Below are 26634 nucleotides of genomic sequence, written 5' to 3'. Positions count from 1 at the left end.
TTGGGGTTTTTTTTTTTTTTACCTCAATGGTTTTAAATATAAGAGCAGAACACCATCTATCAGCAATCAATTCAAATTTGTCCAAACTGTAATACTCACCTGTGTGTGTCTTGCTGTGTGTGTGTTTTTAGCTGCGGGGCGGCCTTCGTGGCCGGGATGCCACTGTGTGCCATGCCAGTCCACAGTGGACGGTGAGGGGCAGGAGGAGGGCACTGAGTGTAGGAGACTGAGAGGGGGTGGCCCGAATCAAACAGGAGAAATGAACCTCTGCTGGAATGAGATCAAACGCAAATCGCACAATATCCGGTAAGTTAGCACTCACGCTGGTTTTCACAGAGGTCAAAGCCATTTGGAAAAGCCTGGAACCATCTGTATGGATGATTGTCTCAAAGAAGCATGCCGTATGTACCTGGGAACAGAGGCTGACTGCAGACTTTTTGGGTGAAATGAACCCGTCTTGATTGCTCGCAGTTGACATTCTCAGCTCTATGGTAACAAAATTGCTGATTGCCCTTCTGTATCTGCTAGTTTTTCTCAAAAGATATAAACATGCTTTTTTCAAGGCGCAGATGATTGTAAGCTGCATCCAATCAGCTTTTTTTTTATGGAACTGTTTCACCATCATCACAGTCCAAACACATCTTGGCATGCTGAGATTCACTCAGTTTAACTTAATGTTTCTAAAGCCAGTTATTTCTATTGAAGCACTGATGGAAAGAACGAAAAAGGCAAAGCTTATTCCTGTCCTCTTTATAAGCACTTTAGAGATGCACACTGAAGTAATAATGTAATGTTGGAGTGGCTTTTGGCTTTACAACATCTATACATAGAATTTGTTTGTGCAGCATCTATTAATAATAACCCAGAGTTTTAAAGTCGCACCCTTATTTATGGCTGTTGTCATTTTGTGGTTATATCCCTGTGGGGAAAACAACAAGTTCACATGCAGCCCGTCACACAGTAGCACCGGAGCTAATGTGATATCCATTTACACTGTTCTTTGCTTGTTTCCCATTTTCCACCTAATGATTCTTCATGTTGCTATTCACTGTGTTCAGGTAATTAAAAGCATTGTCTGATAATGTGCTGTCACACAATAACACATTTCACGTCTCTTTCCAGTCAGCTTATTAATTATTCATATAATATAGGTTAATGCTGTCCGGGCTTGCTGTATGATTTTTATATCTTCCATTCAACTGGCATCCTGTTTAGACAATTGGCCCCTTAATTGCTTACTTGACCCTGATGTATCTAAGAAGGGGGAGGGGGAGGTTAAGGAAGGATAGTTGTTAAATTGGGTAGGACAGTTTCCCCTGCAGTCCTGTGTAATGAGATCACTATGGATGGCCTGCAGTGGCTGTTTATATCCGAGCAACACTCTGACTTCATCAGGCTGAGAGAGGAAGAGAGGAATACAGGACGACGTCGATGCGGGGAGGAGGAGAGAGATAGAGAACGGGTATTAAATCTTCACACGAGAGAGATGCTATGTAGGAAAAGGGGAGTGGCAAGAGGGAAAGAATGAATGAATGAGGAAGAGCTTTGCCGAAGAGCTGTCTAACCTTGAGGGTGAGTGCTGTCCAGATGAAACGCCTGACTGCGTTCAGTGCCAGCGGCTGGACAAGAGCAGACAACTGGCTTTATAATGGCCTGTCTGGCACTGATTGACAGGTGGTTGAGGCTTTGTTCTAATAAAGTCACGAGAGCTTCCTTCTTTTGTTTAAAGTCTCCTGCATTATCCTTTATAGTGTACCTAGACTGAACTAATTGAAACTTTCCCTGTTGTACTGCAGTATTATTTTCTGAAGTCTGGCTAACAGCTCAGTGAGGTTGTAATTAAGCACTGTAGTGCTTTGAGCTAAGTGCTCTCAGTGACAAATGTGCGCCTTTGCAGTTGAGGTAAGCAGGTGGAAGGTTAACAGGTTTTCCAAAGTAAGCATACTGGCCTTTCCTTCCTTCCATTGGAGAAAATACATTTAAACATGTCTAAAATGCCATATAGGCGCATTTCCAGTTAAAAGGAACGACAGAGTCTGTATTACGTGAGACTGCGTTTGTACAAACACAGCTGGCTTTTGAACAGGATGCTGGGATTTGAATCTCATCACAGATCAGGTTTCAGCTTGAATCATTTCCACTCACTGTGTGGTAAGGATTATGAAATGATTATGATTTTGATTAAAATACGTCTTTTTAAAACTTTGAGGGTGGTAGACAACTCTTTTTTTTCACCCATGATTTCTAAGATGCCGATGTCTCTAAAGATGATACTGCCAGTACACATATTATTCTATTTTTATATTTCACACGCAGCATCTGCGTTGGCCAACTTGTTGATAACAGCTTGAGGTTACAACCTTTTCCTTGGAAGGGAGGTTATTTCTTGTGAATCACTGGATCTGTTGTGCTTCACTTTGCCTTTGTTGTTACTGCTTCTTTTTATTGCTTTTCCTTTCGGGTATGTTCTTTTCCTTGTCTTTCTTTCTTTGTCTGTTTTCCCTCCGTTGTCTCCCTCACTCGCATTAGCATTGCCTGTTTAGTTCTGTGTTCAGTTTCGTCCAGCTGCTCTCCTCGTGTTCTTTTCAGTCCATCCTTTTTGCTTGCCTATGTGCATCTCCGGTGCTCCTAGTTTTCTGTTTTGCTTTCCTTTGCAGCTCCTTCTAGGTTTTCATATTTGGATTTGTGTGCATTAACTAACCTTTTCTTCTGTGTTTGAGTCCCTAAACTTTGTGACACAGGAAAGTAAATTCGCTGCTTATAGAAATTGAAAATGGCATTGCTATCCAGGTATTTGAAGTGATGGTAGAGCTACTTGATTGACAGTAGATGACTTCAGTTCATTCTCGTCAAACCATTTAATACATTTTGAGATATTTCTGTTAGATCAAAGTCAACACCTGACCAACACAGACACCCTTACAGCGATGCCCCAAACTCCTGAGTAGACGGGGAAAAGCAGCTTTTCAAAATTTGCTGATTGCCCTGTATGCTCAGAGAATTAAACAAATTAAGATAAGGAGTAAACAGTGTAACAAAATGCATTCTCTAACAGACGGCAGTGGCACTGTGAATTTATCAGCATGACACAGTGTCGCTCAGCTAATTGGACTCAGTGCTGATAACAGAAGGTTAGGGGTTTGATCACTTTTTTGGCGTCTTACATAGAAAATTGGCAAAATCATTACACCATGAGCCACTCCACTCACACTCACCCTCACCAGCTGTGTAGCATGTGCTATTGACTACAAAATAGCACTTTGATGCCTTTGGCAAAATATGTAGACATGCTGTTTTTATTGCTTATATCAAGTTGTGGTTTAATGTCTTATGCAGCACTGAGATAATAGCCCCAAACAAGTGGACCACAGCATTGTATTGCACTGTGTCTATCATAATCACTGCTAACTGATTATGAATACATATATAAAAGAGACATTTATTACTCCAACCATATTGGTGAGACTATTCAGCCATCTGTAACTATTATATAAGAAAATACAGTATGAGAGTGTAGGAGGTTTCAGTGAATTTATGCTATTTTTCTCAGACTGGTTTATAAAGGGATCAGTTGTTCTTTTAGCTCTTTTGTAATTTATTCAGTGGACAATCAGAGAATTATCTTTGATTCCTTTTTCATTTCTCAGTTGTGTCCATTCGACTGGATGCCTTTAATAAATTTGAAAAATCGAGAAAAGGGGGCTTATTTTGCCTTTATTGAGCCATGATATCGCTGAATGAAGCATCTTTTAAAACTGTGAGAGAGAAAAAATGCTAGGCTTGTGCAGCTGTCACATTCCATCTGTCTTTGTAGTTGAACGATCCATTTCAAAGTGAAAATTAATCCAACTAATCCGTGTGTGTTTCTGAAGCTATTATGTCTGTTTGTGATGGTGCTTCTACAGCACTTTGAAAGAAATGGTAATAATGGGCATGTGTGTAATTGACTGACTCTCCTTATATCTTATACTTTATCAGGGTTCTCAGAGGATGAATCTGACTGGCTTTTGGCTTTTACTCTATGCCACTATCCTGTTTATAGCTGTTAGTGAGTGCAGTTCTATTCAGTCCCATTAAACCTGGTTCAGACATCCATGTTTGATTCAGACTATTTACAGACGATAAAATGGGTTGCTAGAATAGCTGTATACTTTGAATGATTGCTTTTTGTCTATTTAAAACCTGTTAGTCTTACTCATCTGCCCCACTGCAAGATTGCTGGCAATCTGACCAAGGCAACAAGTCCTCCAAGTAAACAGTCTTATTAGTTTTTGTTCCTACCATTGAGTGGAGTGTTTCCATTTAATAGAGTGTACACAGTTTACCTTAAAAGGCTGTTGAAATAGAGGTGGAACAAAACAACACCCAACTTTTGATTAGGTTTGAGTTTCATCTCACAGCCCTTGCTGTTCACGTATGTTTTCACCAATTGTTTGGATAAATTTAGACCTGAAATCCACTCGATTATCGGATTAGGGTTGGAGAAGTTGGAGAGTCAAAGAAACTGAATTGCTGGTTAAATCAGGATTGGATGTTGAACTGCTGACCTTATGAGAAAAGACAATGGGCTTAACAATCTTAGCCATGAACAGTGACAATTTCTAATGATTCTTTCAGAACAGGAACAAAATAATGTGTAATGTGACACGGCACTAAGAATCTCCTCAGCCGTGGCATTTATCAATTTAAATGTCATTAGGTGGCACATCAGCCTTTTTCCCTTATCAAGATTTTTGTAAAGAGTGAAAAAGATTCATGGATTTAACAGTTTTGGAAAACAAAGGAAGCTTAACATTTAAATGTTCTGCCCATTTTATGTTTGTGTGATTTATTTTACCTAAAATCTTAGAGTTTGTGCAAAGGTCACTGGTTTAAATAGAATTATTTAACATGGCTTCTAGAAGCATCTTAACTATACCACATAACCCCTTCTGTAGAACCAGCTCCCAGTTTGGATTTGGGAGACAGACACCCTCTCTACTTTTAACATTAAAGGCTTAAAGTGTTCCTTTTTGATACAGCATATAGTTAGGGCCGGATCAGGTGACCCTGGACCCTCCCTTAGTTGCACTGCAATAGACACAGGCTGCTGGAGGCTTCCCATAATGGACTGAGTGTTCTTTCTTCACTCACCTTTTTTCACTCTCTGTGTTTATACACCACTCTGCATTAAATCTTAAGTTCTTATTAGTCTCTGGCTCTCTTCCACAATGTGTCTTTTGTCTTGTTTTCCTGCCCTCACCTCATTCTAGTTGTGGCAGATGACTGCGCCTCCCTGAGCCTGGTTACTGTTTCTTCCTGGTAGGAGGGAGTTTTTACTTTTACTACGCCCTCTCTATTGAGTTCAACTGAAAAGTGTAATAACAATTAAATAACACCTGTTTTCGTGAACAAACTAGTTGGTCATTTTAGTGTGGGAGGACAGTTTCAATCATGGCGTTTTTCCAGTGAGGCTGGAGCTACCGCGTCCTATTTTTGCATACTGTTGTAGTCAGACAAAAATAGGCTGTTGCTGAATCATCACAGTTCACTTGCAGGTATGACTTTGCTTCCTCCAAACAGACTTTCTGCCATAGTTTAGTTGATTAGTGTTAACCATATTGATAACAATAACAAGCATTGTTAAGGTTCAGGCTGTGGCACGTAGGGACATGCCCACTGTTATTCACTGCAGGGAATGCCCACAGGGGTTCGTGTGGGTAGCTCAGTGGCATGCTATGAATTTATTTGCCGCATGGCTCAGATAACTGCAGAGAGCCAACCACCTACGCTCAGCGTCTGTCTGAGGGCAAAGGGAGACCTCTGAGTCTGTTTTTGTCTTCATCTTTGTTATTATGATAACACCTCTATCTCTATTCACATCTATCACGTCTACCAGTGTCCTCCTAATTCAAGATATCTTTTATTTCCATTTACTTTGAATTTTTGTACATTTTCCTCTTGCAGATCTCACCTTGTTCTGCTGGTGCTATATTTTTTCTTGTACTATCCTCCACCTCCACATCATCCTATGCTTACTAGCAATTCTAGAGACGGTCCGCCTTTGGTTATTTGTGCCCCACTTTTCCTACATCACCCACAGGAAAAGCTACAGTATGATCCCCGCAGGGCTTATTTAGCTCCAATTACATGTTAATGATAATTAAATTGTTCAAGGCTGGGTGAAAACCTATTCTTCTGTAGTTGCTAGTGACAGGGCCTGATGTATGTGGCACTCTTTTGGGAATTTTAGCCATCAATCATTTAGTCACTCGAAGGAGTGGATTTTGTTTTTACTGCTGCCTGAGAATCATATTGAGATCTAGGAGTTTATTTCAAGAAAAGGCTGCATTCTTCTAAAGTGCTTTGTATATATTTGCTCAGACTCACTATGTCCTTGTAATACTGATGGATGAGGTTTAAGCCACGAGGCTAACTGCTGTAAATGTGGCCCAGATTTCAGGGGTTTTAATTTTACTATTTGTAAGCCTTTTCCGTGTCTTAATCAATTACTAAATCAATTCTATAATAATTTAAAGAGTCCTAACACACTCCTTCCCTCTCTTTCCTTGAGAGACTCCCATTGATGTCACGCATATCATGCTGCTCAAAGCGTATCTGGTGGCAAGGCTGAAAAAACAAACTTTGATACACTTTAATGATAAAACAAATCATTGGGGAAATGGGATCCCCATGAATAATATGGCAAGTTACCACATAGTGTGTGTGTGTGTGTGTGTGTAGGTGTGTGTGTGTGTGTGTGTGTGTACAAACATTAATCCCAAGCTGTAAACAGCTTCAAATTAAGCAAGAGTGAGTAGAGCACGGAACTATATCTTCTCACCAGTCATTTGATGCAGAACAAATCAGAAGTGTTTTGTGCAGATTAGAGACAATGTTGGACATTTTGGACCGCTGCAGTGTTTGACTAGCTGTAAAAATAATGAGGCTTTGTGCTCACCCTGTACAGAGGTAAGCTGAATGGTTTATATGAAGCAAATCAAATCCACAAATTGGGAGAAACACCGTCTTTGGGAGTTAGAAGACAATGAGGGATTTGGATGTGTATTTATTTATTTTTACATTAGCCCTGGTTGCATTCATTCTCCCATAGTAAGAGCTGCTTTGGGGTCAAATGTGGATCAGCGAGCTAAAGATTTTTCTATTACACCAAAAAAAAAAATAAAAATAATAATTGTTGTAATTATAGCAGTTGGATACAAATTATAAATATAGCTAAGAATTTAGGTTCTTATAAAGTAGTTACTGTTTCCTACTGGAGTGCAAATGGAAGAAATGATTAATATCAGAAATAAGAGTTTGGCTTTTTAGAGGAGGGAAGAAATAAATGATGATGTAGTCAAAGCAATAATATGACATACGTCTATTCACTCTTAAATTCCACAAAACAGTAAAGTTTTGGTCACATCTTTCCCAAAGTTTGCTTGTAACAAATGTATTGTCAGTTATTCATATCACCTGATAAATCCCATCCACTGTAATATAATGACTGCAAGCTTTTTTGGGGACTTCCCATGTAAGCAGTGGAAATCTAGATATTTGACACTCAACTGCAGAACTATATTTTAATTTACCAGTGAAGGGAGCGTTTTCATCTGCATGATCTTTTGGGTGTCTGTGGATATCTACTAATTGGAAGGTTGGTGGTTCAATCCCCGGTTTCTGCAGTCTGCATGTCAAAGTATCCTTGGGTAAGATACTGAACCCCAAGCTGCTGTCAAATGAGCTCATCGGAGTGTGAATGTTAGATAGAAAGCACTTAGGCATAGAAAAAATGGTTGTATATGAATGGATGAATGAGAAATGTTGTATAAAGCGCTTTGAATGCTTGAATAGAGTAGAAAAGTGCTATATAGGAACCGGTCCATTTAAACATTTACTTTAAAAATTCAAGTATAACTAAACATGAGCAGATGCATATGAGAATCATTTTAAATGTTGGATACACGTTTTACTGTCACTGACCACACTTATTGTGGGTGCTGTCACTCTTTCTGTAACATTCAACTTACCAAATACTTGATCTTGTCCACTGTAAGAACAATGAGAAAGGCAGTTGATTCTAGGTGTCACCAAAACATAACAAGTGTGGCTTGTATTTTAAATCATATCACCTCTCTGTAGTGTCTTTTCTTCTTCCTTATGGATCTAGTTTAAGCTTTGTTGTTGTGCACAATCATTTGTTTAAAACAACTAATTACCTCATATTTTAGCTTCTAAAGGATTAAAAAAATGAATATACAGCATGCATTCATTTAGTTTGTCATTACCTTGCTTAGTGAAAAATAAAAAGCTGTTAGTTGAGTAAGTTTCACTGTATGATCTAATTTTTCTTTCTTTTGTCATCTTAGACTGCATTGAGTACTGTGATGAATTAGGACTCAGTAATACCAGGAAAAAAAAAATAAAGGTGTTGCTTTACTGTAACAACTAGAAACCATGAGCTATCCTTGCAAGTGCGCTGTTTAGTTTAAAATTTAGTTGTCTAACGTACTGCTTTGATGTATAAAAGTATAATAGTAAAAGTATTTGCTTTAAAAGTTCATACCAGTTTTGACTCTTTATCTTCATTTAAAAGGTCTGGAAACTGCAAAGAGAGGCAAGTGACAGAGCAGGTATCTTCTACACTCTTTAGAAATATGGAAATATAGAAATTAGTAGAGGCCAGTTGAGTACAGTGAAGTCAGTGTCATGTTCAAGAAACCAATTTGAGATGGTAAATTAGTAGTTTCCGAAGTACTCATACCAACCAGTCTGTGTACAACCATGCCATGCCAAAGTCACGTATATAACCTTTCTTTCCCATCCTGATGCTGAACTTTAGCAGATACCATGTCTTCGTCACAAAATATATTGTTCCTGCCATGTGATTGGCTAAAGATATTTGTCTACAAATAGTTGAATAGGTGTACCTAATGAAGTAGCCAGTGAGTTTTTATGACAGTTGTAATGTTCCACATATTGGGCACTTTTAAAGAAGACCTACTTTTTTATCTACCTTCCTAAAACACTGAAAAACAAACAAAACATTAATAAACACAGTTTCTCATTACGAAAGGTAACAACACAAACACAAATTCTTCTAGTGTCCCTGCAGCAGGACAATATTAGTAAAAATGGTTGTAATGATTATTATTATTTGCTGAAGGAGGTGTTTATTTAAGTGGCTATGTCATACCAGCTTTTCTGATATGGCTCTGCAGCTTCCCAAACGTTATTAGTTTGATTCAGCAGAGACACCAGCAATACACTGACTGCACAGTGCTTTAGCGAGGCAGTGTGATGAATGGCTGATGACTACCCCCTCTTCAGTCCTACTCTTAGAATGTTTCTAAAGCAGATAATGTAGTTGTTTAAATCTCTGAGTATTGAAAGTTCCATAATTTGCTACTTTACTAAAATATGTTAACAGTTTCGCACTTCTGTCAGCTTCTTGTTCTGCTTGCTCTTCCGCAACAAGCTATCTATATTGAATGAAAGGGGAAGTAGTGATATTTAGGCAATGCAACTAACCAACGAAGGACGGATCCACTCTGGAGTCCCAGCACCTCTCCATGTGGCTTATTGTTAAAATTTAACAGATTAAAAACAGGAAGAAAAAAAAATTCCGCAGAGTCTCATAAGCATAAAATAGTGATAAGTATGCTGATCCATGTCTGGATGAATGAACATAAACACATTAACTTCCACAATCAGTAAAACGAAATAATGTTTCTGGGGGAAAACATCTGCTCTGCAGGCTCACACCAATATGCACAGAATAAATCTGGAAAATATATCACTGGTTTTCCTTTTTGTCTTGACACTGAACATATACACTCAGGTGTTAAAGAGGAGTGGGATTGTATGACCATTTCAGCAGTGATCTCTTGTGCTTCTTATTTGTCATCTTTTATTTCTTTCAAGTGTCTCAGCTTCTCCTAACACCTTTTACACCTTCCCTACTCTGTGCTGTGCTAATGATACATCCTGGGTATCTGCTGGGGGGAAAAAGCAACCTTATTTGTATTCATATGTACCCACTCAACCCTTGTCTGTATATCCATGTCTTTGCATTTGCATTGAAATTCCGCCCGGTTTTCATTCACATCTTTACATACCAGTGCAATGTCAAATTGCTCTCTGTAATATGCGAAGCATTATAGCAAGATACATTTATAATACCATATCTTTGTCTACTGTACATATTGTAGGCATCTAGCAGAACCCACTGAGACTATATTGACATATTGTATTATAATTATGATGTGGAAATGTGCATGATTCATATAGGACATTCTGAATGTAGATAATTATAGCAGTGAGTCACTGATTAAGATGGTTTAGTTTCTGTTCTTAAAGGTAAAGAAGGAAAAGAAAGTAGAGAAAACTATCTTCTCTGTTGAAGTAACCAAATAGATTGCTTTATATGTCTAAATATTCCTCAAGTTGAGAATTGCTACTAAGGAACAGCGTCAGTATTTTTGGTTTCTTTTCTCTTTTTTATTAATGTTTGTTTTGTCGCTCAGAGCTCGAAGCATGCACAGTTTCCTCTATTAACTCATGCCGCTGTGAGGAATTTGTTACAGGAATGTGTTCCCCATGGCTGTTATATTTTTTATATATTCAAATGCATACAGTATTTCCAATTGTGGAAAATGGCTTCAGTAGGTGCTCTGCTCATGTCATTCGTCACGTCTGTTCCCCACAAATATCAGTAAGATTGCTCTTGGAAGAAATCCTTTAGGCTAGGAATCAGTAAAACTCCTCCGCCACAGGAGGAGTCTCTGAATGCATCATGCATGACACGATCTACCCCTACAGAGCACAAAATCAAAAAGGGAAAGAGGAGGGAGAAGCTTGGGAAAAGCTGGTAAACATGAACATGCTGTTAGCAGTGTACTTTTATGACAGCATATAATTTATTGATATTGACAGTCACAACTTTAAATTACCTACTGTTGTGATTTTCAAATGCTTTGCAGTGTGAGAAACTTATTTTTGTGCTCAAAATAGGCTCTATGCCAGTATGGTAATCCAGCTCCAAAGATTTTGGTCTATGGATTACACTGGGATATGTGCACATGTGTGTCTCTATATAGTTCATAAAATATATGGAGACACACTAGTTCTTATTTGTTTACATAAAATTACAACTAGTGTGTCTCTATATGGAATAGGTTTTTATCCAAATTTTCCCAAAGGGTTTTTTAACACAGCAAGACATTGTCAGCGGGCTGGGTCTGTGATCCAGCATTCTGAGTTTATTTTGTATTTTTGATTGTTAAATTGAAATCATGTGAAGTTCTTCTGTTATTATTTTAGTTTACGTTTAGTCGAGTTTTGGTCCAGTTATGTTTCTTCTATGTCTCCTTGTGTCTTTTGAGTCTCCCCGTGTATTTCATGTCTGCATGTTGCATGTTCTATTTGTCAAGCTCATGTTGTCTTGTCTACGTCCCTTTTCTTGTTCCTGTTTTATTGTGAAGAGTCTGATGTTCCATGTTCAGTGTGTTTAGTTGTACTTCCCCTGTGGCGTTCAGGTTCATTTGTGTCAGCTGTTTTCCCCAGGTGTTCTCACTTCCCTCATTACCCTCCTGTGTATTCAAGTCATCTGTCTCCCTTTGTTCATTGTCGGTTCGTCTGTTTTTCTCCCTCTACGTCACGTCAGGTCTCTCGTGATTCTGTTCATGTTCAGGTCCATGTTCATGTTTTCTCGTCATAGTTTCTCGCATGCACCTGCTCAGGTTCGTGTTCATGTTTCTCCTGTCATAGTTGTTCATAGTTATTTCCAGTTTAGGTTTTAGTTCTTGCTCCTGTTTGCCTTGCTTTTCTTTTGTTTTCATGTTTTTACAGCCAAATAAATGGCTCCCTTTTTGTTTAAACTTCACTGCCATCTCTCCCTTGTCTGCTTTTTGGGTCCACACTGCAAATATATCAGCTGCTCAGCCGTGACAGAGGTTTTCAACAAATAATTTGTAAACATGCAAAAATTGTTGTTGTTTTTTTTTAAAAAAGCACAAATTGTACATTGTATTTTCATAGAATAACATTGTTTTTCCAGAAAAAACAAAAATTAACAGCGTTAATATTATTCACCCCCTATTCAGCAGAAACCACTGCTCTCCAAAAGTATACTTTAACTTCATTTAGTTTAAAGCTAGTAAAATCAAGATAAAACTTAGGGTTATCTTCCAATTTATGCACAGTCTAAAAACTTCAAGGATTTGAGCCATCACTTGAAAAAACATTGTGCTGAAAATAAAATTGTCAGATTTAGTAAGCTATGGTTTTTAGGACTCAAGTGCAGGATCCAGAAGAACCCTTGGTCCAAGAAGAGGCTGACCGTGGGCAGGCAGGTGATCTAGGAGCACTTCTGGAAAACAGTGAATTGTGATCCAAGGCAGCAGGAAATAAGCAGCGTCCTCATGTAAGTGCACATGAGACTAACGGCAGTTAATTGCATCTGATGATTTGCAGGAGATCCCAAGAGGAGAGACAACCTCTAGCTCCACCTCAACAGGTGGAGGATAATAGCTGCTTTCCAAAAACAAACTGCAAACCCACGGAACCAGGCCTCATATGAAAATACATCAGTTTAGGCTTGAGGAAAATGAATGCTGATGCTCACAAAGCAGGAGATGAATATACAAAGTTATCACAGCATTTATAAGTGTCAAGAACTGGAGTGAAAACGTCATCAAGAAATTCTTAGAGTGTCACAAAGTACAGAACATAGAAGCCTGGCAGAGAAAGAAAGCAAAAGATTTCAAAGACTCTGGAGTGAAAACCAGTGAGAGATGTGTCCAAAGACCCCAGAACAACTGCCAAGACACTCATGGATGCCTTAGCCAAGTTGGGAACTGTGGTCTCAAAGAAGACAATCACTAGAATCGTGCACAGTAATATATAGTGAGGTTACAGACCAAGAAAAACTTTTGCAGAACAGACAATGGAGAAAGATTATGGATACTGGAAGTGAGTTCTGTAGTCAGATGAGACTAAACTAAAGCTCTTTGGCCACAGAGATGCTGCTTATGGTTGAAGCAAGAAGGGAGAGGCACATAACCCAAAGAAGACTGTCTCAACAGTGAAACATGGCGGTGGGAGTATTATGCTGTGGGATGCTTCAGTGCAACTAGAACTGGGAATCTCATTAAAGTGCAAAGGATGAAGAAAGAAGCTTATGTGAAGATTTTAAAAGAAAACCTCCAGCAGTCAGCAGATAACTGTTAGCAAAAAGAATATAGAATTGACTATTAGCATCAGGAGGGGCTAACAATTTTGGCTCTGCCAGGATATATATATAAAAAAAAAGACAATATGACATGTTAAAAAACCCCACACTGGCATAACTATGCTCACTGTACATTTACTTATTTGAGACAGGTTGCATTTTATTGCAAATGTCGGCAACAAAACATGCTACAAGATTTAGTCTAAAAACATAGCCTACTATTTTTAAAATATGTGCACTTTTCTGAGGAAAGACAATTAGAGACTGCAATTGGAGGCAAAAAGTAGTTGAACAGCAAGAAAGTAGTTTCTGCTCCAACAGGAGGAAAATTAATTTTAAATGTTAGCAATAGACCATTAGAGTTCTGTTCAAATCCATTTTTGTACTAATGATATGAAAGAGCCCCAGCCATTTATTGCTGCTTCTTGAATTACTTATCCAAATGTTGCAATGTCTTTTATCTGAACATTTAATTTTTCATTAATTTCTTATAGTTGTGTTTTGGCTTTTCATTCCACAAAGACATGAAGATTGGAAAAACAAACAAGCAAAAAAAAAAGACAAACCATAAGTTCTGATTGGTCATTTTAGTGATCCTTCTCATTTTTCTTGATCAGGTCATAAATTTATATTTTGCTAATGTGACAGATTGAGCCACTTACCAGCCAAAGGTTTTGTGTAGTTAGATATATGGGAGTGGCTTAAGAGTTGGGAGTTTGCCTTGTAATCGGAAGGTTGCCAGTTCGAGCCCCGGCTTGGACAGTCTCGGTCGTTGTGTCCTTGGGCAAGACACTTCACCCGTTGCCTACTGGTGGTGGTCAGAGGGCCCGGTGGCGCCAGTGTCCGGCAGCCTTGCCTCTGTCAGTGCGCCCCAGGGTCGCTGTGGCTACAATGTAGCTGCCATCACCAGTGTGTGAGGCACCAGCGCTTTGGGGTCCTTAGGGACTAGAAAAGCGCTATACGTTGTGTTGTGATGTGTCATATCGTGTCGTGTTGTGTTATATGTAGTGCCGACGTAGGACAGTTTTCCAATTTAATTGTACTACTGTACTATGTATGACTGTGCAATGACAATAAAGAGTTATCTTATCTTATCATACAAATACAGGCCATTTACCATTTGAAACATTCAAAGACTCACTTTTTTTGGCAGCAAACTGAAAGTACCCAAAGGACGACTTGGTTCGTTGGTGGAAAGCTTTCTAATGTGCTGATTATCTGCAACATTTAATTATGACAGAGTGGGTTGAAAACAAAAAGAAGGTTAATCCTTTATTGTATGAAGGTAAAAACAATCAAATTGAGTATAAAGCAGAATTCAAAACCAAAAGGAGATTTGGGGAAAAAAAAATAATTCTTTATACATAATTGAACAAAATGCAGTGGTTGTATCAACAGGGCTCATCCCATTGGCAGCTCTCTTGCAATGTCTTTGCAATTGAGAAAGAATGAGATGAGGGGGCTGCGCTCAAAGCTTCTCTGGGCCCCGAGGCAACACGCTAGCACGCTACTCTCTTCTAAATCAGGAGAAACACTGAGCATATCCTCCTATGCATGAATTAATCATCAAACCAAGCACTATGTTTCTCTCTGTAATCTTTCTCACCGATTAGGGAATTGGAGTTTTGTTTGACCATATTATTTACTTTCGATGCTAAATCTCAATAAATATTCACACACACCATTAATTTTCATGTAACACATTATTTCACCTGGTAGAACACTGACTTACACTGAAAGGTTAACCAAGGAGCAATGCAATCTTATATTTACACCCAGAACATTGTGATTGGCATTCTTCTCCAGAGCCACCACAGCGATGAGCTGATAATGATGCAGTGTCGTTTTCAAGGACACGGGGATGTTGATTGTTACCTCAGCTGCTGTAGCAAGAATCTGTTTATTCATATTCACAACAAAGATCAGTCTCTCTAATGTTGGGTGGCATATTTTATCTCTTATGAATCCATCGCATGACGCTAATCCAGGAAATGAAAAGGTCTGCATTCTTCACTATGACAATATCTGGTATTTTGAGTACCAGTCTCAATTCAGACCAGAGTATCTCATCGTGTGTGCTCGTGCAACTGGCTGCCTTTCAATCATTAGACTGTTGTTTGTGATGCCAGCAGATGACTCTGTACGTTGAGCGTGTGCCGTGTCAAGGGCAGACACAGGAAGCAGTCTGCCATGCACTCAAGCATTGCCATTAGCCCATTTGTATCGATTATTTCTGGCATTGCCATCAAGCCTGTTGGCTATTTTTGAGCAGCTTGAGACAGGCATAGATACAGGCCTATGCACAGCACAAACACGAACAGACCCACAGAATGTTTTTGTTTTTGGTTAATTTTCTCCCTTTGTTCTTCAATGTGAAAAAAAGTTTTCTCTGCGCAATCCTGTAGGAAACTAGGTGCACGCCTACTGCTTCCTTAGGAATTTAGAGGGTACTACTACTGGCAGCCAGATGCTACTAAGGGAAAAAATGTGACCACTTCTGCAAAAGCAGACGTTTTAGGCAGTTTGCTGGTCTCAGCCATTCAGGTGTGTGTTGATTGAATGCCGCAATCTTCCCAGGAGTAGACATCTCAACAAAAGCTTTCCCCACATACAATGGTCAGACAAATTACAAACAAAAGAAAACAAATGAGCAAATACTAAACACCGCATATCACCACAAAGATGCCATATCGTCTATCAAAACCTAGACTGAATAAGTTTGGATAAAGTAAGAAGAGCTCACCCACCAAACCTTTTCCTCTTTTGGTCCTTTCTTCCCTCTTTTTGGACACATACAGGCAAAATCCCTGGCATCTCCTTATCCAGTGCAGCAGAGGCTGACCCATAAAAAAACCTAAATGAATATCATGATGTTTCCAGTTGAGATAAAATAACTTCAGTCAGCCTCACATACTGGCAAACCTTAAGCCTGGGCTCCCTGTAGCTTAGCAGGGCAGGAGTTGTTCTTGGCAGCCCTCACCATGTGACAGCGATTACATTCCAGCAGAGCGCTCTATTTGTTTCACCCTCGGTGTGTGTAATGGAAAGCAGTGATCAGCGAATGCGCTCTGAGCTGTGTATGTGCGTGTTTCTTCGTGCCTGTTCTGATTGCTTGTGTGAATGTCTGCTGCATAGTTCGAAGCATTTTGAAGCTTCTCTGCAAAAGTGTCAGGGTCATCTTTTGATGGATGACCTTACTTAGATATATCCGAGGCCCTGGTTTGCTCTTACTTGAAACAGAAAACTCATTCCATTCATGCTGAGTGATTGTATGTGTGTATTTTTGGTATGGTTGTGTGTGTGTCCTCACGCCTGTTATGGACTGACAGCCTCTTCTGCAGGGGCCATGGAAAAACAGCTCCTCTCTGATTCAATTACCACAGCGAGTACAGCTGGAGGGGCAACAAGAGGCTAGGGGACATCATGGTCTGGTTCACACAGGTTTTCTGACACAGGGTTGAACAAAGAGGCCTATCAGTTCTGAAACGTGCACTTACAAGCTTGATTTCACCTTTCTGTCTTTTTCTCCTTAAAGTCTCGAAGCTTTCCCCACATGCGATTTCTGAAACTGCCATCGCTGACCTGACACCTAATCCCTTATGTGTCAGAGCCCATCTATGCTGAATTCAATTTGGATAATATTGCCTTACAGTCCTTTTTTCAGTCAGTAATATGGAATCGGCGATGGTGGCATGCTGTTGGTTCAGGTTGAAAGATTATAGATAAGTATTTGCTTAAACTCCATTTAGCAGCATGTAATTAACTAACTTTGTGTCTTGCAGAAGTTCATCTCTGGTGGTTTTCTATTTAATTGCAGCTAAAATCTTAAAGATTTTGCTTTGATTTCACATAAATTGTCATCTGAATCAAGTTAGGTTTTTGCAAAGTCCTCTCTCATTTACAGATGTGAGCAGTAACACGTCTTTTTCACTCTTGCTTTCGCTCCCACTCATCATCTTTGATGTGACAGTGCTGGCAAATTGTGATGTGCAGGAATAATGATATTTGAGTGCTGGCTTCTGGTGTGTAATTGAAACACGAGGAAGCTTTCACATTGCCCCCACACTGCCGGCGCCAACTGTGCTACAAAAGCAGTACTTCCCTCAGATATCTCTTATGCTGCTGGCAGGTGGCGAACAGATAACTTCCTTCTGTCATGTGAACCTAGTTCACTTCAGCCTGGAAAATAAGTACCTCGGGCTGTGGGTGGACAATAAACTGGACTGGTCATGCAACACAGAGCACCTGTATAAAAAAGCCCAAAGCCGACTGTACTTCCTCAGGAGGCTGAGGTCTTTTAACATCTGCAGGAAGCTCCTGAGGATGTTTTACCAGTCGGTGGTTGCTGGAGTACTTTTCTATGCTGTGGTGTGCTGGGGGAGCAGCACAGCAAAGAGGGACTCATCCAGGCTGGAGAAACTGATCAGGAGGGCTAGCTCTGTGGTCGGCATGAAGCTGGACACTCTGGTGACAGTGGCAGAGAAAAGGACATTAAAGAAACTGATGGACATTATGGACAATGCTGGGCATCCTCTGCACACGGCCATAAACAATCAGAAGAGTCTGTTCAGTGACAGGTTGCTTCTCCCCAAGACAAGAACTAACAGACTTAAAAACTCCTTTGTCCCACACGCCATCAGACTGTTTAACTCCTCTCTGGAGGGGAGAGGGAGGGGAAACAGGAGGACAAAGGAGGGGGGAACAACTAAGCTGCAGTGCCTCTGCACCTCACTGTACAATACCTTGTGCAATACTTTTTGTAAATAGTCAACAGTGCAATAAACTCAATACTTGAAATGTGCAATTCACTTGTATTTTTATTTTTTATTCCTATTTATTCTATTTATCCCCTTTGTATATTTTATTTATATTTGTCTCTGTATTTATATATGTGTGTGTGTGTGTGTGTGTGTGTGTGTGTGTGTGTGTGTGTGTGTGTGTGTGTGTGTGTATATATATATATAACAGTTCTGTAACTGTAACTTCGGTCGTTGCTGTGCTTTTTTTGGAAGTCGAATTTCCCAGAGGAACCCACCCGAGGGATTAATAAAGTTCTATCTTATCTTATCTTATTAAAAGACTGCAAAAAAAGAACAAAAGTATTTATATTTAGCAAATATAATAAAGAAAATGTAGCATTGTACTGTCATTTCACCATCACCCTGTCCATGGATCCAGTAATGCTGTCATTGTACTTGAAATTAAGGCATTCATTTATACAGATTTTTTGTGTGTTCACGTTGGAAGTACAGTGTTACATATAGTGCTACTCTATACTCGATCATATGTGTCTACCAATATGTTTAAAGTCTCTTTCTCTTTCTTGCTGATAAACACTTAAAAGGTGCTAAAGTATTTTAACTCTGCATTTTTATGTCCATGTTTTCCTGGTGGCAGTCTTTCCTCCTGGCCTTTTGCAGGCAAGATGCTTCACACCTTGGCATATTGTTGCTACCTCTGTGTATAAGTTGTCTTTTAAATTATCACATGCTACCTCTCTCTAGCTTAGATAACCAAACATTACCATCTGAAGCTTACTTCAGAATTGATAAACCCAAGCTGTTAACAAAAGATGCCCGTGTTAAATCTTTAGATTATGAATAATTCAAGATTGTTTAAAGGTATGTTGTCTGAGCTTGTTTTAGAATTAAGTAAGTTTTTGACTTATTCATCATCTAAACACAGTTTTGACTCTCGTTCTCGAATAAAAATTAAACATAGAGCAACACATTTGTGGGAACATTCTTTGACCTTTTTTAACCTCTCCGCTTCACACCAAACCAGAATGAGTGCCATTTAAGACCTACCACTTAGTTCTTTTATTCAAATGTTAGTGGGTTGTTATCTTGCTGTAGGATGTACACCTGACCAACCAGTCTGTCTTCCTTTATTACTTGCCCTTTGCTCACCATTCTCGTAGCTATAAAAAGTACTTCCTGCAGTATTGTCCTGATAATGTATTCCATCTGGTGGGAACAACAAAATAATCAGCATAAATTGGGCCATCTGTGGGAACTGTTTGAAAACCTTTTAAGGATTAATTCATATCACTGCTGCAAAAAAGCTACAATTTTCTTTATCCTTGAAAAAGCAAATTTCTCATGAAATATATTTTCATTTCACCTTGGACAGTGTGCTACTTACCTTTAGACTCTTAAGGTTGGACTTCAAATGGAAAAATACCTGGGTGACTACTGGAAAAATAACATGGCATGCAGGTGATATTAAGAGTCATTACTGAACTGCAAATTCAAGTGACACTGCTAATGAGTGGTTTAGAAGTTATCTAAGAAAACATGTAAACATGTTGCTATTGTGCAAAATAGGCTGCAGTGACCAACTGTCATCTGCAGCATTTATTTGGTGAGTTGGAAAATCCTACTGTTTGCTAAAGCAATGTGTTGCTGTGTGTGCTGGCAGGGTGCGGCTAGAGGCTTTCTCCGACAACAGCGGGAAGCTGCAGCTCTCCCTGCAGGAGATCATAGAATGGCTGACGGCCAAGGACGAGGAGCTGTCGGAGCAGCTGCCCATAGGAGGTGATGTGGGAGCTGTCCAGCACCAGAGGGAGTTCCACCAGGTAACGTGGATAATTCCTTTTCAGTACCCAGTTTACAAGATGTGGTTATTCTCAAAAGGAAAATTAGATACACAGCTTATTCATACTGAAAAATTAGCCAAAGAAAACCATATATGTATATAAAATACAACAGAAACTAAAATGCATAAATGCATTCTTTGATTATATGTGATAGAGGGGATAAGATTCTTGCTATATTAAAGGATTTTCTTCTCAATTTTAAAAGCCATATATCTATGTCCATATTAGACAATATGAAATTATACTGTGAGCATGCTCGAGGTCATGTGCTGATAGTTCATTAACCAAAAAGTCTCCATGCTGATGTTGCCTCATGTAGAACACTAAACCCCCCAAATGCCCCTGTTGTGTCAGTATGGATAAATCACTTTGATCAGTATAAAGTTTAGAAAACGCCTAAATAAATGCAGCCCATTTACCTGTGTGATGTGTGGTTTTTGAGGCAGTGTCTGCACTTTTTTCTTTTACTTGATAAAAGCTAAAATAGTCCAGATTTGAATCAGGGGAATATTCTGGATTTGAATCTTCAGCAGAGCAGTAATAAAAGCACAAGGATAAGCATGCTTGGAGTTTGCAGATAACAAGTCTCTATTCTGCCAGCTTTTGCAGATATCCGAGATATCGATCAAACCGGCATCTATTGTCCAGTTTGAATCAATACTAGATAACTGAAACTTTCTCCAAGTTTAGCTGTCGTTGATACTATTGATGGAGGCATTGATGGAGTACACTGCAGGATGCTCGGATCTCCAAAAGACAGCTGGCGAATACACAAAGAAACGGGTTTACTAACTAAGTGAAATAATAATGAAAGAAATTCAAACTTTGAAACCCTCCAATCAAATGCAAGCTATACCAGCTCACTTTTTTTTGGTTCACTCAGGAACAGCTTAAACAAACTGCTCCAACTAACCAGGTTAATCTAAGGAATGAGCCTGCTCTTTTTCAACTTGACTGAACCACAGCCGCAACTACTATGTTTTTGTAACACACAAATGATATGATATGATTCCTGACATCCACACATATGTATGTGAAACAAGTAAAAGTACCTAATTATAATATTTTTAAAGCTGGAACCTTTACAATTTTGATGTTGTTGCTTAAAAATCAAACTGAGATGGTTAATTAATTACATAGATTGAACAATAGAGCTCAAGCTATTTAGAGGTTTTGTGACTTGTGTGTTTGTCCATCTTTAAGTCATGTTCACAATTCCAGATCACAAATTACATCCACGGCTGGGATTCAGGGGATTAATTGTAGCAGGACAAAGCGCTGCACTTTAAAACCATGATTTTAAAAGATTTTAGAGACTTTTGGGCAAATAAACAGATTCATTAACACTGAGCCACCTAAGGATTAGGCCTCATTCTTTGTGGGTTATGTGTACCACTTAATGGTGATGTGTTTGTTGAATACAAGCAACAAACAAGCATTACCAGTTTAAAGCTGATGGAATTGGTAGCTAATTTAAGTTTTCTTTTTGTCAGTAACAAAGTTTAAGGCTTTAGGGAACATTGACAACATGTCGTCCTCTCAGATAATTCTCTCACGGTTCAGTGATTTGAACTGGCCTGTAAATCTTTCAAGGTCTTGTGTGGAAAGAGGGCCAAAAAACCCAGGAGCTAACAGAATTATAAGTGATCAATTGAACAAGTCAGTTTAGACCAGTGAATGTTTTCATACTTGTACTGAATGTAAAGATGCTCATAATTTAACTTTGGCTATTGGCTGAAAACTGATTCTGCAGGACTCAGGAGCTCTTGTGACAGGAGTTAAGCTAATTAGAGTGCAGTATGATTATATAAGCTTAATTTGTCGTGTATAGCTTTACATCTTCCCAGGTCATGTACAGTATCTGTCCAGCTACTTTTGTTCATATATGTATATGTGTGTGTGTATATATATATATGTATATATATATATATATATATATATATATATATATATATATATACACACATATACATATATATATATATATATATATATATATATATATATATACTATTTCCTCCTCAGAAGGGAAATTAAAAATGATATAGGAAGTTATCGAGCAATGTACAATGATCGCTCCCTTTAAAAGAGTCTATTCTTATAGAGGAGTGAAAAAAGGACCACTTCCAAAGAACTGTGGCTGAGATCTCATTAGCCATTTCTTCTCAGGCCTCTTACCCATCTTCATCACCATCTAAAGACACATGGGAATGAGGTGCTTTAATCTAATTGGCTACTCCATTTCTCTTTTAAGGCCCTGCACACCCACTTAGTGGTCTTTTTCAAGGAAGAAGTTAGGTTGGTTATAGCCTATAACATCTCATCACATCTCGTCATAACCTAACCTATAACTTATAGGTTAGGTTATGATGAGATGTTGTCAAAGTTAGTCCACCATAGAACTTTGCAGCAAAACTAGGAGAACTGCTGTTTTAATCAATCAGTGTTCAGATCTGATAACAGCATTCAGAATAGGAAGTCTGATTCATACATTGAGAATTCAATTACTTCCAAGAAATTTGTGCTATCATTAGATTTTCCCGCAGTAGTGAGGTAAATCTGCCGAAATTTGTGTGTGACTTTAATGAGCAGTCATCCGGTGACTTTCTCAGTTTTCCATAAACTTGCTGGCGCTCACTGCCCTGTGTGTGTCTGTTTCACACAGCAACAGTTAACACGTGCAGCAATATTTCTGGCCAGTGTATGTCCTTGCCTCACCCTGCACAAAACATGTACTCTGACTCTTAAGGTTATCGCTCTTAGATGTATATGCAGTTATTTAAAACACAGCATCATACATCTACATTTATGTTTCTGTCAGGTTGTCACGCTGTCATTTATGTTACTTAATTACCTATAATTGGAAAGCTGGGTCTGTAATTATAGTGCATTAGATTTACCACTAAGTGCATTTCTCTTAACCAACAAAGTTTTAACTGTGATGCTGATCAAAGACAACCTTCCAACATATAAGTGGTGATTAAATATATTATTTAGAAAATACATCAAAAGGAAGAGAAATTTCACATGCATTAAATCTCTTTCAGCTCAGGGTTGCAGAGGGTGATGGACCCACTTGACTTTGGGTGAGAGGCAGGGTATTTGCAGGACAAGCCATCACAACATCACTGATCTAAAACAGAGATTATTAAAAGGTGAAGTTGCTGCACGTTATCACACCTGCAACAACTGAAAATCATCAGTTAACATAACACATATGTGGTATGTCTTTGAGTGCGTATGCATTTCATGTTTGATGGTGTTAGCATAAAAAGGTACTTCACCATAATATCTTAACAGCTGATTTGGACTTTTACAAACAAATCAAGTATAATAAGTTGAATTTCTGTGTTTAGACTACATTGTTGCCATACTTACCATACATGCATCCAGTTTCCAAGCTCTATTACATCAGACTTGTTCGATTTAACAAGCCAGCATAATGAGTGCAAGTTTCAATATTTTGTCAGTGAATTTTTATTGACAAGATCAAAAGAAAAAATGGATTTCCTGTGTGTTAATGATACCCACTGGTGGCACAACCATAGAAATCCCAGGATGTCTTTAAGGGAGGGAAATCTTTCAACTGAAATCTTTTTAACTTGACATGTCTTATAGCCCTGTGTGCAGTGTGTTAGTGGAAACTCATAAAGTTGGTACAGACAGGAACTGCCTAGCAGGCAGCTCTCCCTTTCTTTCTTTCTCCCTCCCTGTGTGTGTGTGTGTGTGTGTGTGTGTGTGTGTCATCCATTAGAACAAAATGATTTTGATTATTATTTAAGTCAAATAATGCAATCAAATATTCAAGGCTTTATAATATACTTTAAGGAGTGTGTGTGGAGGGTATAAAACCATTCATTTTTACTCTCTTCGGATTTCTTTGTGATAGCAAGTATTTGGAAAAACATCAACTATGATCTCCTGGATATTTTTTTTCATTTCCCACTAAATCGCCTTAGCCCTTACTCGGCAGTGATATATCTTGTGAAGTGGTAGTGATGTAGCCACATGCACACATACACGCAGACACCTACAGTAGCCTCCGCTCGCACAAACTTGTAATTGGTTCTGTAACTACAGCATAGTTTCCCATTCCACCCTTTTTCCAATTTTCCATGCTGCCAGTTTGTGCAGTGCGTCTGAAAGGCCACTTGACATAGGTTTGTGGCTCCTGCTTCACACCACTTCAACTCCCATCTCAACTGGTACACTGTGAAATCAGACTCCCAATTAGCAGGCCGGCAATAACAATAAAAAACAAAACAAAAGACACCTTTAAACTCCACATTTATCTGTGCTATGCTCTCCCCCGGGTTTCTCTTCATTCTCTTTTCTCCCTGTCCCTTTTCTTAGTCACTCTTATGTGTATTTTCTCCTACCCCTCGACAGGTTTTTATAACCCCAACTGTATTTTTTTCTCTTTCTTTAATTACCACTTACATGGGGGTTTATACCCATAAGGAAAATAAAGCTTTTGCATTTTCTCGAACAAATTGCATGTTTATGTGATTTATAATTAATTCTTATAATTGTGTTACATCAGAAAAAGCTAAAAGGGTCATGTTGGGTTCATGTCTCATGAATAAATCATGAGACATGGGAGATCCATCTCTTATAAGACATACATTACAATTACAATATATTACAACATTGTAAAATACAACATTTACTATAATCTATTTTTAGTATATCCTTACTAGGATGTAATGTACAATTTTTCCTTTCCTCTCCTCTCCTTTCTGCTCCTCTCCTCTCTCCTCGAATGTCCCATTTTCAGCACAGCATGCCTTTATAATCTGTGATGCCTCCGCTTCCCGAGCGTCTGGTCGTTCTAAAACTTTTCCGACAAAGCAGAGAGGGAAATTGCATTTCGGTTTTCTATAGAGAATTAAAGCGTTTTAAGAAATGTGAATTATTGATCTTAAGTGGATTTATTCTGATGTTGTTGTGTGTGAGTGGAGTTCTCACTGTATTACACTTGTGTATGTGTGTCTCTACATCTGCATGAGCCCTGGCTTGGGAGCATATTTGCTGTGTGTATATTTGGGGCAGTGACAGAGGGGTAAGATACGTATTGGGGGAAATAGTGTATGGCTGTGCGTGCTTCGGTGTTGGAACGACTGAGCAATTTGGCATTGGAAAGGATTTTGTGTGTCTGCAGCAGCTGCAAAAGGAAAATGAAATGAAAATTCATCTACTTCTGTGTTGTCAGAAGCACATAGAAAAGGAGCATCCGGGATGAGTAAAGGGAGTCAAAATGTTTAGACCAAGTCAATGAAGTTATTTCCTCCCCCTGACTTTTTCTCCGCCATGCATTATGTATCTTAATCTGATCTGAAGGCTTCGCTCTTAATGTTCCTTCAACCAAAGATGAAGCCTCTGAGTGTGAAATTTAGCTGGAATTAAAGTTTTAACATGACAGCTGGCTCAGGGAATCCATGGCTCAGCTCCTCTTTGGGCAGCAAAGCAGCTAAAGAGACGACGGAAAGAATAGAGAGCTAGAGAGGATGAAAAGTGGGTAAAGGAAAGGAAGGAGGCGAGGCGAGAATGAAAGGTTAAGGAGGGAATTTGCGCTTGGAGAAAGAGTGTGAGAGAGGAAGAGGAAAAAGACAGAAAGCAGGTTTTCTTCAAGACTGTTGCACTGGGAATCTTATCTCTTGCTGCAGCTCCCCGTCGTGCCACACTTTTGCATGTTTGCATGGTGGCGGCCGGTGTTTGCTGGTGTTTCATTTGGGGCTCTCTGTTTCACTCTACTCGCTGCCTGTTATCAGGCCTGCCGGGCTCTGGTCCTGGGGATTTTCATAGACACTGAAACACTGTCCCTGCAGTGGCTCACAGCACTGCTAATTCCAGCTAGTAATGTAGATTTTTAGCTGAAAATGTAATCTCTTTATACCGTAAGAGGATTGAGAACATTGGCTTCACCTAAATAAATTACTCTGAAGAGAGGAAATATCCCTGGCATTAATTCTCACACCTGCGCTATGTTTTAAACAGAACAAAGATTAGTGCAGAAGAATGGAGAAGGTTGACACGTTGGCTTTCTTTGAGGCCCCAGGAAGGCTCTGGCTATCTCCTCAGTAATAGTGAAGGTGTGTATATGTGTTTGCGCTTTCTTACACACTGGACTCCTTGTCTGTAATTTGCATAGTGAGTACTGTTGAATGTGACCCAGTGGAGCTGAGCTCTTGAGCTAATTGGCTCTTCTGTGCTTGAAGGGCAGATGACCAGTGCACCCAGTAGAGTCCTATGCGCCCTGGGCTCTCATCACAAGCAGAGAGCCGTGTAACTTCACTGGAACGTGTGTGTGTGTGTATGTGTGTTTATGTGTGTTTAGTGATTGTGTTAAGTAACCCATGCATTTGAGCAAGTTAATTTTATGTACGCCATTTAGTGTTTCTTAAATAGGTTAGCTAAACAATCTGTGTGGCATGTTGTAATCTATAAGGAAGGTTATGCAATCTCTGAAGGAAAAAATAAAATATTTATTCTCACCAAGTGAAAAATTCATAGACGTCAAACACACCCTTGCTCTAACCAGTATACTCAGAGGGTTTCTTGCTACATTTTTACTTGTTCCACTGGTGATTTCACAGAGAGAAACTTTCATAAAGTCTTATCTCTAGCATCCAGATTTCAGATATGTTTAAATAACTTTGCTCATAGTTACCCTGTTATTGAGTATCTTAAGTAAATCCAAATGAATTTGATTTAAAATAAATAAATAGAGTCGGTTTTGCTGATATTTTGATATTAGGCTTGGGTAGACTTGTCAGCTGGTGATTATTACTATGTAAACTTCTTTCTATTTTGTGGTTTGGAT

General features: G+C 39.0%; 1 protein-coding gene across 4 annotated transcripts in view; it reads left to right on the top strand.

Moving 5' to 3' along the window:
* Nucleotides 1-26634, top strand: part of drp2 (dystrophin related protein 2) — a 173368-nt gene that overhangs the window by 99671 nt on the left and 47063 nt on the right. For all 4 annotated transcript variants that reach the window (XM_014412664.3, XM_014412662.3, XM_014412663.4 and 1 more), the window contains 2 exons: nucleotides 132-306; nucleotides 19634-19790. In XM_014412664.3, coding sequence (XP_014268150.1) covers nucleotides 260-306; nucleotides 19634-19790 — 204 coding nt within the window. In that variant the 5' untranslated portion in view covers nucleotides 132-259. The remainder of the gene's footprint in view (nucleotides 1-131; nucleotides 307-19633; nucleotides 19791-26634) is intronic.

Source organism: Maylandia zebra, linkage group LG2 (genome assembly GCF_041146795.1).
Source record: "Maylandia zebra isolate NMK-2024a linkage group LG2, Mzebra_GT3a, whole genome shotgun sequence".
In the NCBI taxonomy this organism is placed as follows: domain Eukaryota; kingdom Metazoa; phylum Chordata; class Actinopteri; order Cichliformes; family Cichlidae; genus Maylandia; species Maylandia zebra.
The sequence above is the reverse complement of the archived record's forward strand: the minus strand, read 5'-3'. Positions and strand labels throughout refer to the sequence as shown.